This window comes from Panulirus ornatus, chromosome 20, assembly GCF_036320965.1.
Source record: "Panulirus ornatus isolate Po-2019 chromosome 20, ASM3632096v1, whole genome shotgun sequence".
In the NCBI taxonomy this organism is placed as follows: Eukaryota; Metazoa; Arthropoda; class Malacostraca; order Decapoda; family Palinuridae; genus Panulirus; species Panulirus ornatus.
This window is the reverse complement of record NC_092243.1, coordinates 68,100,501-68,115,947: the sequence shown is the minus strand read 5'-3', so window position 1 is coordinate 68,115,947 and position 15,447 is coordinate 68,100,501. Positions and strand designations below refer to the sequence as shown.

At 39.3% G+C, this 15,447-nt stretch overlaps 2 protein-coding genes across 2 annotated transcripts in view; one reads left to right on the top strand and one right to left on the bottom strand.

The window, feature by feature from the left end:
- CYLD (ubiquitin carboxyl-terminal hydrolase CYLD) overlaps positions 1-15,447 on the top strand; it is a 187,379-nt gene that overhangs the window by 55,929 nt on the left and 116,003 nt on the right. The window lies entirely within an intron of this gene.
- Positions 1-15,447, bottom strand: part of LOC139756096 (uncharacterized) — a 51,379-nt gene that overhangs the window by 19,491 nt on the left and 16,441 nt on the right. The window contains exons 6-7 of the mRNA XM_071675153.1: positions 10,654-10,920; positions 6,346-6,458 (exon numbers count right to left, since the gene is read on the bottom strand). Coding sequence (XP_071531254.1) covers positions 6,346-6,458; positions 10,654-10,920 — 380 coding nt within the window. The remainder of the gene's footprint in view (positions 1-6,345; positions 6,459-10,653; positions 10,921-15,447) is intronic.

Genomic DNA, 15,447 nt, shown 5'->3' with positions numbered 1-15,447 from the left:
GTAAGTGGAAGTGAGTCATAGGGTAAGTGAGGGGGAGAACCAATGCAGTAATTTAGCAAGTGTGTTCATCAAGTAATATTTATGTAATGTATTCTCTAATGATTCAGTGGCATTTTTATACATATACCTGATTAATGAAGTGTCATGTCACGTCATTACTTAAAATCTTTTATGAAGGGAATATTGAAATTAAAGACTGAGGGTAGTTTCCTTCATGTATTGATACACTGCAGTTACATACATTCTGCATGTAGTGGTTGGTAGGCAGCTAATGATCAGGGAGGTATATTACCAGTACTACCCTCCTCGGTATCAGGATGGTTAATGACATCTTCTTAGGGAGTCAGCACTTTAGTGGTTGTCAAAATGCACTCCTCTGACCCAGGTAGCTGTCTTTTCTTTCTGCTTCACTAACATATGAACTACTGGCATTCTGTCCACAAATATACAAATCTCTCCTTGTCATATGTAACACTTGACAACACTTAACTCGTGCAGCTCATTCTTCGTAACTCCATATTTTCCTGTGATGAGCACTATGTGCTAGCCCTGCCTCTTGGCAAAATGGTAGGAGCAGTTGATAGAAGTAGTAGGTAAGAACACATAGGCAGGAGTATTACGTAGAAACATTGGGAAGATGTAGTAGGTAGGAGTATTAAACAGAAGTAGTCATTAGGAACATCAGGTAGAAGCCTTTGCAAACACTGCATTAAACTTGCCTGTTAAGTGGCCTGTTAAGAGTGAGGCATTAAAGACTAAAATGTGACAATGGGATTCTTTAGTTATGGAGACTCTGTTGCTGTGGGGTGAGGGAGTTCCAGTTGGAGCAGGCTTCAGAGATACAGATAGACAAGATGGAGAGAAAGCTCTGGGAGTGCTGAATAATGTGTGGAAAGAGTGGATGTTATCTGAGAAGGCAAAAGTGGTATGTTTCAAGGTATAGTAGTCCCCACTATATTATATGGATGCAAGATATGGACTGTGGATAAGGTTGTTCAGAGGGGGTGGATGTGTTGGAAATTAAAAGGGCTGGAGAGAAGTATGGTATCAAAAAGATGTGGTTGTGAAAGCTGAAGAGGGTGTGCTGCAATGGTCTTGGGAGAATGAGTGGGGAAAGGTAGACAGAGAGGATATATGTGTCAGATGTGGAAGGAACAAAGAGAAGGGGGAGAACAAACTGGAGATAGAAGGATGGAGTGGAAAAGATTTTGAGCAATCAGGGCCTGAACATGCAGGAGGGTGAAAGGTATGCAAGGGGTAGAGTGAATTGGAACAATGTGGCATACTGGGGCTGACATGCTTTTAGTGGACTGAATCAGGGCTGGTGAAGCATCTGTGGTAAACTATGGAAAAGCCTGTGGGGCCTGGCTGTGGATAAGGAGCTGTGGTTTCAGTGCATTACATATGACAGCCAGTAAATGGATGTGAGGGGTTGTAGCCTTTCTCTGTCTGTTCCTGGTACTATTCACTAATGTGGGAAACAGCAATCAAGTATGGAAAAAAAATACTAGAGTCTGTAACTGAGGACATGACTATCCACAAAATTAACTAACATCACTATGGCTTTAAAAAAAAATCCATTGTTTGCTTCTAGAAGCATGAAAAACTAAGTGTTCTCTGTGTATCATACAATAAACATATTTTGTATCAATCATTAAAGGATCAAGCCCTTTGAATTCTGGAAGGGTCACCAGCATTGGAGTTTATCAAAAACTAAAGAAATACTTTAGTTTCATCACTTATTATGAAATATCAAGAAAGGTTAAAAAGAAAAAATCTTGTAAACTGTCCATATTTCTTACTATACAGAAATTCAAATTTGGTTCACTGTGTGAACTCATGTTTTGTGACTTTTGCTTGCTAATTCATCTTTGTTTCTTCTCTACCATCACCAATGGATTACTAATATACATCAGTTTAACATCTGCTGAATCAATACCACCATTTTAATTCTTTTTTTTTAAAGGGTGGAGGGGGAATCTATGAATAGAGGCTGCTGAAGTGTACAGCTGGGGTAAGCTTTTTAATGTCACATGGAGGTTGGAGTGAGTTACGGAGTGGTTTGGGTGGAAGGGTCTAGTGTTGCTGAAAAGACCTGAATGTCAAGCATGTTTAGGTGGAATTGCACTGGGAGGATTTTTATTTCGCAATGTATATGTTGGGTGTTTGTGGTTGTTCAGAGTGCTTCATTTTGTGTTGCTTGAAGCCTTGTTATGTTTACTTTTGATAAGGTGAAAGATGGGGCAGGCGAAGCATATTTACGATGGTGCAAATAAACTGTTTGTAGAGGAAGCTAAGGGATTCATTTTCTTGTCCAAATCTGATGCCATTCACTGTTCTGAGGGCATTCAATTTTAGTGCTACATTTGTGTCAATGTTTTTGGTGTGGAGAGTGAAAACCATGTATGTATCATATGTGATACTTAGAAGGTTTGAGTTTTGTTCAGTAGGCATGATGATCCATTCAAGGTGACTGAAGGGCATGAGTTGGATTCACGTCTGTCAGAGGTTAAAAGAGTGACTGAAAAATTTCCTTAGAGATAATCTACCTTTTTAAATAGATCCAAACCTTTCATTTTTGCAGAAACGGCTCAAAGAAGAGAATTTTCTGTGAATCTTATTCTCATTGATATCTCATAAAAATTAAATGAGCATAATTTGTGATGTCAGTTGACTGATCTAGTAGAACAACATGCCTGGCATCAACTGTGATCTGACATTAGCAGCCATTTCTTATGCCTCCTTGCTGCTGCTCTTTCTAACTTCAAAATGCTTAGTGGCAAGAATTTGTTTATGTTTAAAGAAGTCTGTTAAACTGAACAGATAAAGAAATTCAAGATTGTTGCCTATTAGTTTTTGAATTAAACCACAAAGAATGCAGAGTTCTAATTTTGCTTGCCAAACAATTTCTTTCCAACTTTATTCACTCAAGGACTTGAATATTTGCTCAAGCACATGAACAAAGACTATTCTTAAGTTTAAAATAATAGACTGTTCATCCATAACTTGAAAATAGACCTCATCTGACACTATGCCATCTATATAGACTTGAAAAAGGCATTCACTTCTCAAGTTGCAGGGCCATTCTCCTTCTTAGTTAACTAAGTCTGTAGAAACACCTGATTACGAAGAAAAGTTTAGTTAAGCCTTCTTAATGATCATGTATGAACCCTAGTAGACAGTCCATAACTACCAAAACATAGCATTTTTTAAAACTGCCAAAAAGGCATAAAGCCTAAGGTTACACAATCTTAGGATCTGATTTCATTATGACCTGTTAAATCATAATAAAAAACTATGAAGTTTTCTTCCATAAAAAAAAACAGTCTGGCAGATCAAGCATGGAAATTTTTCAGTAATAAATCTGTTATGGCTTTGAGAGGAAGTTTCAAGCCTTTCCCAAAGAAATCGTAACTGTCTGTGACTTGCTGCAGTAACATTTACTCCTCTAACGAAAAGTTAGTTGAAGAACAATATCCCAAAGACGGGACAAACCAAGCATCTGACTACAAATGTGGGTCTTATGTGTCAAACCACACAGTCTTAGAAAATTACAAAGCTTTTGAAAAAAAGAAAAATTCTATTACTGTTCCCAAGAAAAGAAACACCTAAGGAATTTTGAGATCGAGTCACAAGCTACTGACTAGCTATGCCCATCACTGTTGGACCCTTTTATACTACATGAAGTTGAGACCAATTCCTCTACTTACCAGAAAGAAGGAACAGAGCAAGGAGTGGGGTACATATTATCTGTCCATGCTAGTGACTGAATCTTGGACAGTGACTTAAAAATGAATGATACAAACAACTACTCATTTACCTGCTTCAGCAGCCATTTTCAGGAGATTCTAGAGCATTCTCTGATAAACAGAAAAAAGATTTGATTTTCCTTAAACAGGATGGTAACAGCATCATGGAGGTTAAATAGTGGCTGCTTGGAATCATGAACCTCCATCATCAGGTAATTTGAACCGTAGGTTCAACTGGGGCTACTGCAGGGACAACCTCGATACAATTGAAGTTCCTGCCTTAGGCTACGCAAAACACAATCAACAACTTCCTTAGATGAAAAAAGACTAAGGCTAATGGCCTGCCTCAGGTAAAACAACACTACACACCCAATCCTGGCTGCTCATCCACCCTTAGGGATTGGTCAATAAAATGGGTACCTGTGTGTGAGAAATACTTAAGAGAAACATGAATTTTTCTGTGGTGTTTATGGACCTGGAGACGGCATATGATAGGGTTAATAGAGATACTTTGTGGAAGGTCTTAAGAATATATGGTGTGGAAGGTAAGCTGTTAGAAGCAGAGAAGTTTTTGTCAAGGGTGTAAATCATGTGTATGAGTCGGAAGAGAGGAGAGTGATTGGTTCCTAGTGAAGGTCAGTCTGTGGCCAGGGTGTAAGATGTCACCATGGGTGTTTAATTTGTTTAAGGATAGAGTGGTAAGGGAAGTAAATGCAAGACTATCAGAAAAAGGAGCAAGTATGCAGTCTGCTGAGGATGGGAGGGCCTGGGAAGTGAGTCAGTTGAGATGGTAATGTCAGACAGAAAGAAATGTAAATAAATGTTGATGGATTAATAGTGGAAAAGAGCTGGAATTCAAGGATCACATAGAGGAAATTGCACCTCAAATTATTGGAGTTGTAGAAACTAAGCTTGCCTAAGAGATAACATCTTACTTGTTCTCCCGAGATAGGCTTATGAGAGCAAGAAGTAAGTCAGAAGGCAAGGGAGGGGAGGATAAGCCCTCTTAATAAAACAGAGCATGAAATTTCAAGAACTAGTGGAAGATGGTCCAATCAGACAATACACAGAGAGAATAGTAATCATAGGGAAGGAGAGAATAGTGTTATTGGTATTACATTATCCTTCAAAGAACTGCAACGATCCAGAACAAACATACAATGATAACAATAAAGGAACAATCAGGATGGCACTTGAAGCAGTAAAACACTCACTTCTCAGAGATGGTAAAGTACTGATAATGGGGGATTTCAAAGAATTAGGCCAGGGGAATTTTGGAACCTCACAGTGACAGAGAGTCATGGATAAGCAAGTTTTCAGAGTGTCTATATGAAAATTTCCTCTACCAACATTCAGTAAGCATACTAGATCTTCAGATATATTAGCATAGATGTTGAGAACATTATATATGATGGACTAGCTGGAAGAAGTGATCATGAAATACTCAAGATTGAGTAGGTGGTATAAGAGAACATTCAAAACAGAGGTGACAGGAAATATGGAGGAGAAATAATTGCAGAAATTACACAAACCTCAATCATTTCTATGATCATGATGATTGAAGAATGGATTTCAACAGCCAGAAACCAGGGCTTTGTGGCAAGAGGTTGTGTGAAATTTACAATGAAGTACTGGCATGGGTACCTCAGGCCTCAAATACAAAGGGAATAGTTAAAATAAGGAAAGAATGGTTTAATGAAATATGCCATAAAGCATAGGAGCTTCATAATGGGCAAGGGCAAAGATATAGATGGCATTCCAGCCAGCAAGCCAGCATTTTTAAGAGAGCATGAAACAGGATAAGAAAGGATAATAAGCTCTAAAAAAAATATTGAGGGCAAGACAGGTGAAAATCCAAAACTTTACCACAAATTCATCAGGAGTCAGGTGTCAGTTATGGTGCTAGCTAACTGAGTCAGTGATTCAGAGGGAAAAAATGTACAGCATGATGTAAGGATATGTTAGGAACTGAATAATAAGTTTAGAAGTGTTTTCTCTGGAGTTCATCAGTTAAGAAGACTTTTTTTTCTTCTAAGGCCACCCCCTTGAGGGGGTTTTTGAAGGGAACAGGTGTCAGAGATATAGATACATAGATAGTGTTTTCCCAGAGGAAGCCAGCAGTGAGATAGATTGAGGAGGAGGTTTTGGAAATTACTGAGATATCTAGAAAAGATATTATCAGAATAGTAAATGGACTTCACCCCATACAAGGCTCATGGAGAGAATGGGTTATGTAGTTACAGTATAAAGTAGAATGAATATGAGGATCCAGATATTCAAGAGTCTATTCATAGTCTTTTTTAGCATAGCTGCTGAATATCACAAATGCAAGCAACTTTCAAATCTGATGAAGTATCACAGTCATCAGCGATATGTGGGTAACTCTGAGTGTCTGAAACTTGCAGGAGCCAAGAAGGTATATTCACTTGAGTAAGCAGCCTAGAAACCTGCTCAATTCAGAGTATGAAATTTTTGTTTTAAAACTTTCCTGCTTCTGTTATTCCCATTGAACAAAAAACTCAAAAGTATATGTCTAAGGCAAGAGAAAAACTCTACTTAATAGTATGTCATGCTGAGTATTACAACTGTTGCCTACCTGACATTTGACTCTTAACTCGGCCAGATGCTCCTCATTGCAAGTGTCACGCCAGGAATGTAGTGGGTGCAATGGAAGTTCCCGTGGCCCTCCAGCCACATGTCCGCTATCGTCTGTTGATGAATAATTGCCCAATGTCAGACCTACAGAATTTGAGGATATACAAAAAAAAAAAATACAGGTTACAGCAACAGAAAGGAACTTCTTTCATATGATATTCAAAATATCTCTATATCTATTTTCAAAGTTTTAGTGTACTTTAACAATATTCACCATGAAGATAAATTATGTACCAGTACTGCATATCTCAGACTTTCAGTCTTACTATAAGAATACGTTAGCTGACAGCTAGTTCTGTGTTCATCCACATGCTTTTACACAAGCTCTCTTCAATTCTTCATACATCCCGTACAAGGTTGGAAGTTCTCAGCAATACCTCAAGGATAGGGAAGAAAGAATATAGCCCGTGCATTCCCTGCATGTCATAAAAGGCGCCTAAGAGGGATGGGAGTGGGTGGCTGGAAATCCTCCCTTCCTGTATTACTATCCAAAAGAAAGAACGGAGCAGGAAAATTATCCCTCTAGGATTCGGTCATTTCTTGGTGCTACCTTGTTCACACAGAAAATGGTGAACATGTATCAAAAAATAATCAGATATATATATATATATTTTTTTTTTCATACATAATCGCCATCTCCCATGTTAGCAAGTTAGCATCAAGAACAGAGGACTGAGCCCCAGAGGGAAAAATCCTCGCTTGACTCCCTTCTCTGTTCTTTCTTTTGGAAAAGTAAAACCGGGAGGGGAGGATTTCCAGCTCCCTGCTCCTACCCCTTTCAGTCACCTACAACACACACGGAATATGTGGGAAGTATTCTTTCTCCCCTATTCCCAGGGATATATTATTTATCCATTTATTTATTTATTATACTTTGTCGCTGTTTCCCACTTGGAAACAGACAAAAGAATGGCCCAACCCACCCACATATACATGTATATACGTAAACGCCCACACATGCACATATACATACCTATAAATTTCAACATATACATACATATACATACACAGACATATACATATATACACATGCACATATTCATACATGCTGCCTTCATCCATTCCCGCTGCCACCCTGCCACACATGAAATGACACCCCCCTACCCCGACATGCATGCGAGGTAGCGCTAGGAAAGGACAACAAAGGCCACATTGATCAAGTATGTAATGAAAGGGTAAGAGAGATGTGAGGTAATAAAAAGAGTGTGGTTGAGAGGGCAGAAGAGGGTGTATTGAAATGGTTGGTCACATGGAGAGAATGAGTGAGGAAAGATTGACCAAGAGGATATATGTGTCAGAGGTGGAGGGAATGAGGAGAAGTGGGAGACCAAATTGGAGGTGGAAGGATGGAGAGAAAAAGATTTTGAGCAATCATGGCTTGAACAAACAGGAGGGTGAGAGGCGTACGAGGAATAGAGTGAACTGGAACGATGTAGTATACCAGGGTCAACGTGCTGTCAATGGACTGAACCAGGACATGTGAAACGTTTGGGGTAACCATGGAAAGGTCTGTGGGATCTGGATGTGGGTAGGGAGCTGTGTTTTCAGTGTATTACACGTGAGAGCAAGAGATTGAGTATGAATGAATGGGGCCTTTTTCGTCAATTTCCTGGCACTACCTTGCTGAAGCAGGAGGTGGGGATACTGTTTCCTGTGGAGCAAGGTGGCACCAGGAAACGGGAGGAGCAATAAGGTTTCAGAAGTGGTAGAGGATATGTGGATCAGGTAATTGCTTTTAAGAATGTGTGAGAAATACTTAGAAAAATACAGATGGATTTGTATGTGGCATTTATGGGTCCAGAGAAGGCATATGCTAGGGTTGATACAGATGTTTTGTTGAGGATCTTAAGAATAAATGGTGTGGGAGGTAAGATAACAGAAGCAGTGAGATGTTTTTATCAAGGGTGTAAGGCATATCTATGAGGGGGAAGAGAGGAAAGTGACTTGTTCCCAGTGAATGTCGGTCTGCGGCAAGGGAGTGTGACATCACCATGGTTGTTTAATTTGCTTATGGATGGGTTAGGTTAGGGAGGTAAATGAAAGAGTTTTGGAGAGAGGGGCAAGTATGCAGCCTGTTTGGGATGAAAGGGCCTGGGAAGTAAGTCAATTGTTGTTTGCCAATGACACAGCACTGGTGGCTGATTCGAGTGAGTAACTGCAGAAGTTGGTGCCTGAGTCTGGAAAAGTGTGTGAAAGGAGAAAATTGAGAGTAAATGTGAATAAGAGCAAGGTTATTAAGTTCAGCAGGGTTGAGGGACAAGTTTGTTGGGATGTAAGTTTGGATGTAGAAAATAGGAGGAAATGAAGTGTTTGAGATATCTGGGAGTGGACTTGGCAGCAATTGGAACCATGGAAGCAGAAGTGAGTCATAGGGTGGGAGAGGGCGGAGAGGGTTCTGGAAGCGATGAAGAATGTGTGGAGACAATGTTATCTTCGAGCAAAAAAAGGGTATATTTGGAGGAACAGTAGTTCCACCAATATTATATGCTTGCAAGGCATAGGCTATAGATAGGGTTGCACGGAGGAGGGTGGATGTGTTGGAAATGAAATGTTTAAGGACAACGTGTGGTGTGACATGGTTTGATTGAGCAAGTGATGAAAGAGTGAGAGAGATGTGTGGTAACAAAAAGAGTGCGGCTGGGAGAGCAGAGGGGGATGTGTTGAAATGGTTTGGAAATATGAAGAGAATGAGTGAGGAAAGGTTGACAAAGAGGATATATGTGTCAGAGGTGGAGGGAACGAAGAGAAGTGGGAGACCAAATTGGAGGTGGTTGGATGGAATGAAAAAGATTTTGAGTGTTCAGGTGGCCTAAACTTGCATGAGGGTAAGAGGTGTGCAAAGAATAGAGTGAACTGGAATAATGAGGTATACTGGAGTCGATGTACTAGTACATCAATGGATTGAACCAGGGCATGTGAAACATCTGGAGTATAAAGGAGTCCTGTTGTTACCCAGGATCTCTCTCCAAAGGTTTCTGTATCATCACCCATCCTATGATGCACTGCAGCTCCCATAATTCCATCCCATGTACCACTTCCTCCAGGTCCCCTTATTGAAACACATACTGAAACCAACCCCTGCTAAACTTAATGAGCTTGATTTTATTCACAGCAATAAACTTACCCCTTTCACACACTATCGCAAACTCAGATACCAGCTTGTGCAGTTTCCTGCTCAAGAAACTTCAGTCTGCCACCAGTCATATCAATTGCCTAGGATACTACAGACCTGCCTATCTTTAAGATCCTCACATTTACTTCCCTCACCTCCCCATCCATAAACAGGTGGATGGGGTGAAACAAAAATAATGAGCATAACATGAATTGCCTTTGATTCTGGTCTTACTCAACAAGAGAACACGTATTGGGCATTTAACTGGCTAAATGATGAAGTTTTGGCCTTTTATTTCAAGTCTCAATTTCTTTCCTTTCTTTACAATCTTAAGACTTTCTTTTTCTTGAACTAATCAAGATTTTCTGCCAGTTATAATGGCTAGCTGTCTCATTTGCTCTCAGTTTACAGTTGACTGAAATTCCATCAAGCAATATGCATGGTACTACATGGATTAAGTGGCTCAACCCTTTAGCTCAGTTCTTCTACTCTTATGAAATCTATAAAGGGGACAAAAAAATTTGATTTAATGGGAGAGGAGATAATTTCTACTCTATGATTCATCAGGTCAGAAGACCAAGCTATATGCTCTATCCACCTCAAACTTGAATTCAAGGTCCATAAGGAATAAGAGTGAAGGGTGACAAAGGGTCCATTTCCTTACAGTTTGGGTGAGGAGGATTTGGTGGTGCTGACATCACACACTGTACTGGTCTTACAGAACAGCTTCCAAAAGAGAGCTTGAGCTAAATGGCAAGGGCATTTGTTCTAAAACCTAATGTACCCTAGTCCATATACACTATTCTCTCCTCCAACAAGTACTTATCTCTGAAAATTATGAAACTTATTCAACCCTTTTCCTATCATAAAGCCACATGTCATCTATGAAGCTATGTTGCAAAGCTGCCTGTGATGTGTTGTGTGTGTTAAGCTTTACCAATTTTCGCTAACCTCCTTCCAACAGGTGAACCTATAAAATCAATATCCTAAGTCATCAATGTATAAAAGTCTTAATTCTTTTATAACAAATCTGCCCAAAGAAAACATCACTTAACTCAAAATTATAAGGATAATGGCTACATATATTCAGGTAAGATATTACACATCACACAGATAAAACTACATCATATTACTAACTGTTAGTATCTTCAGGTACTGATGAACACTCTCCATCTTCATTATCACAGCCTGGTGCACCTGATGACTCCACAACTGCCCCTCCCTCGTCCTTCTGCTGCTCTCCTGAAAGGTCTGGGGCAGGTACAGATGTGGGAGGAGAAGGTGGGGGAGGGCGTGGGGGGTCATGGTGATGGATGCGAGGCTGTCGAGTCCACTGATACCATGGATGTGACGTGTGTGATGATCTCATCAAACTTCTGGGAAGGGCACGCTCCACTGCTTGATCTGAAGAAACTCAATTATGAGATTAGTGTTGCAGTGTACCTTGGTTTCTTAAAGGGGCATTGAAAGTGGCTAGGGACAATATGGAGAGGTGTTAGTGAAGGAAATTTTTGGTTTGAAGGATCTAGAGTACGAAGTAACTGAACACCATGGTGCAAAAATCATTAACATATTCATTTGTAAAAAAAAAGGCAGTTTTGCTAACCATTCCCTTTCTGCTAAAAATCCTGACTGTAGAAAACAGAGTTTTCAATCATTTTCTTTAATCATGAGTATTTGTGAAGTACAGTACATTATACAAATGTACACGCATTAGAAAAAGTATCTTCCTGAACGGGTCCCGAAGAATTTCAAAATGATCAATGCAATTGTGTTTGAATTTCCTAATAATCATGACAGCCCCACTTTGCAGTTACTTCCTTTGAAATATGAAATAAAAATAACATCTATTTTGACAAATGAAAGAAAATGTTATAAGCAATCACTATTACAAAATCGTGAAAGCAAGGCTACTAATGTGAGGCTAGATCAATGGGCATTTCTCAAAATCCTTTGTCCATTGTGTCATGCTATGTCACACAAAAAGTGGTGAGATACTTTTTTCCAAGTGTACCACAAAAAAAAGGGGTGGTTGAACTAAGTTATGCTGAATATTTGCCTGAACAAAAGCTGAAATTTCCCAGCTCCTCTACTTCAGCAACCACAGCTGAAAATTAGTCTACATTCTAGTAGAACTCTCTCTGTACAGTCCAAATAGGTAATTACACAAACCAACGTGCAATTAACACTCACAAATACTACCACTGAGAGATTTTGAAAAAGTACAGAGTTTGGCATGTCCCTCCAACCACACACACAAACACACTATCCTGTTGCCAGTCCCATATTAGGAGAATAGCTAAGGAGATAAACTGTCTGCTGGCATATATTAGCATAGCTTTCAAGTAAATGCGATAAGAAATATGTAGCAAGCTATTCTTCTTTTTTTCAAACTTGATCACTGTTTCCCATGTTAGTGAGGTTGTGCCATGAACAGAGGAAGAAAGGCCACAGATGCTCACATCCATTCTCTAACTGTTATGTGTAATGCAATGAAACAAGCTATTCAACCTATTCATACCCTAAAAAAGGCTAAAACTAGAAAATGCTTCTCAGGTTTGATTAATGTAACTTAAGAAACACACACAACTCATAGAGAAGGTCCAGGGGAGGACAACAAAGATGGTACTGAATTAAGAGAGCTAAGCTATAGAGATAGGCTGAAGGCTTTAAATTTACCCATCCAGTAAGAAAGAGGAGTGAGGGGTGACCTGGTCCCAACCTTTAAGTTTTTAAAAGAGATCAACAGCAGACAGCACTTTGACAGGTGTAGGACAGAGCAACCAGAGGACATAAAATGAAATTAAGTAAAACACTTTGTCAATAAGGATGTAATGAAACACTTTTAGAGAGTAAGAGAAGGGGATGATTGGAACAGACTGATTGAGGACATGGTTTATGTAGACAGCATACATAAATAGCAGAGAGCATTCAAAGAATGAGGCCTTACAAGTGTAAAACTCTCTCCCGGTCCAGTACAAATAGATAATCATACACACACACACACACAATGACAACTAACGCTCGAAAATACTACCACTGTGGCATTTTGAAAAAGTACAGAGTTTGGCATATCCTATCCAGAAACAGTCACAAAAAATATATGAACCTCAATAACTGTATTCTAACCTTAATCCTGCAGACTGCACTGAAGAGACTGAAAATTCTGCTGAGGCCCAGGCAGAGGTAACGTTGTTAGGAACACAAGGAGGGTGAGACTTTCAGCTAAGGGGACTGGCACCCCCTAACCCCTAACACACAGTACACTGCACTTAATTGTAAACTGGTTACTTAGTCACTATAAAGTATAATATAGCATTTACTGAATTCTAAGCCATTTACACAATTATATACAATAAAAACATACAAATATATAAAAGCCTCATTCAAAGTGCACAACAGAGGCACATGCTCACAATTTGTCCTCACTTTTTGAAGCCAGATATCTCATGGGTGATTACCATCAGGCTACTATTAACATGTGGTCTTGAGGGGCTTTGAGAAACATCCAAGAGTGACTGCCTTAAAGCAAAACTTTCTTGCAATGAATGGTCACTTCCTTCACTTAATATCTTTGTCTGCTTGTCTGAGCAAGGGTATGGGGTACATAGTACATGAACTTTGGGATCTATTGGCCTTAGTTGGCCTAAGATGTTGCAGTGTCACTATTTTGGTTCTTAGTTAATGGAGAGATTCATAAAATAGTTGGTCACCTCTAGCATCTGTTTGGTCTATCCACTCTTGAACAGTATCCAAACTTTCATGTACTGATGATAGTTTAATCTTCTTACTTTACACCCAAAGTCTCCCAATTCTTTCCTTGCTATCCACTCTGTCTTCTCTTTTTCAGTGGTAACTTCCATGTAATATTTCCTTTTCCAATAGACAGTGTCCAAGTTTGACTTATTGTATATTTAGCCAGTCCACCACATTTTCTTCAGACACCCCAGCTTTGCCACTCCTCTTAAAGGCCTAAAAGAAATCTTCTGGTTTGGTACTCTTGACTCATTTCCAGCAAGTGTTTCCCTGAGAAGCTTATTCCACTCATTAGAGTTTGCACCTTGATCTTCAAGGTTTCTGCAATGTAGTAAACAATTCCAACACTTATATACTTTTTGTTCCTAAGGGTTCTGCTTTATTGCCTACTCCCTTTCTTCTCTCAATAAATGACTCTCTCTTCTACTTCTAACCCTACTCATTTATGATGATGGTTCCACTGTACATGATTAATCTCACTTTTCCTCCCCTCTTTCCGTTAGTACTCATTCTTTTTCTCAGACTGATCATGTTCCCCAACCTTTCAGTTCAGACTTGAGCAGCATCTTGGAGCAGAGAAACAATAATCTTGTAAAATCTAATGATGCTACAGTGCAATTTCTCCTTATGTCTTTATGTATTGATTATTCATTTCGCTCAGTTCAATTTCAAAACAACACACTTCAAACTTGTAATAACATAAACATGTTAGGAATAACCACATCCTTCACTTTATCCCAGAGACCCTACATAATCAACATTACAGTGTCTGCTTACTGATGCTAGGAGTGTTGTATAGTTACCATAATTATTTTTCTGGAGAGCAGGTATTTCATATCTAAAAGGGTTTCCTTCTCTCATTTATGTAATACTGCTTAAACATCTATGGTGGCTCATCCTCCACCTCTCTATTAATTACTGGGGAATCAAAATCTTTCTGTCTCATTAATTCTCTAGGCATTACCTCTCTTCAATTTTCCCTTTCCATATATCACAATAATGCTGGCCTCTCTCAATTCTCTGCATTATTTTGGCCATTGTTCTCATTAGCTGTATATATATATATATATATATATATATATATATATATATATATATATATATATATATTCTCGTCCCTAGGGTTTGGGCTCATGACATGCTTCTGGCAGCTGCTTCCCACAGTTTCAGAGCAGAGACTGGCCTCCTCCTTCAAATAACTACCCCATAAAATTCTCTTCCTTCTCTATATAACCTTTTACCTTTAAGAATCAGATCTTCAAACACCTGCAGAGCTAATTTCTTTTGGTTTTGGATGGTATTGCAGTTGAATTTATCAAAAAAGGGGTGACTGTGTTGTTAATTGGTTGGTAAGGATATTCAATGTATGTATAGATCATGGTGAAGTGCCTGAGGATTGGCAGAATACATGCATAATGCCATTGTACAAAGGAAAAGGGGAAAAAGGTGAGAGTTCAAACTACAGAGGCATAAGTTTATTGAGCATTCATGGGAAGTTATAAGGTAGGGTATTGATTGAGAGGGTGAAGGCATGTACAGAGTATCAGACTGGAAGCAATGTGGTTTCAGAAGTAGTTGAGGATGTGTGGATCAGATGTCTGCTTTGAAGAATGTGTGAGGAATACTTAGAAAAAAGATGGATTTGTATGTAGCATTTATGGATCTGGAGAAGGCATATGATAGGGTAGACAGAGATGTTTTGTGGAAGGTCTTAAGAGTAAATGGTGTGGGAGGTAAGCTGCTAGAAGCAGTGAAAAGTTTTTACCAAGGATGTAAGGCATGTGTACACATAGGAAGAGGAGAGTGACTGGTTCCCAGTGAAGGCTGGTCTGCATTAGGGGTGTGTGATGTCTCCATGGTTGTTTAATTTGTTTATGGATTGGGAGGTTAGGGAGGTAAATGAAAGAGTTTTGGAGAGAGGGGCGAGTATGCAGTCTGTTGGGGATGAAAGGGCCTGGGAAGTGAGTCTGCTGTTGTTCGCTGATGATATAACTCAGGTGGTTGATTCCAGGGAGAAACTGCAGAAGCTGGTGACTGAGTTTGGAAAAGTGTGTGAAAGGAGAAAGTTGAGAGTAAATGTGAATAAGAGTAAAGTTATTAGGTTCAACAGGGTTGAGGGTCAAGTTAATTGGGATGTAAGTTTGAATGGAGAAAAATTGGAGGAAGTGAAGTGTT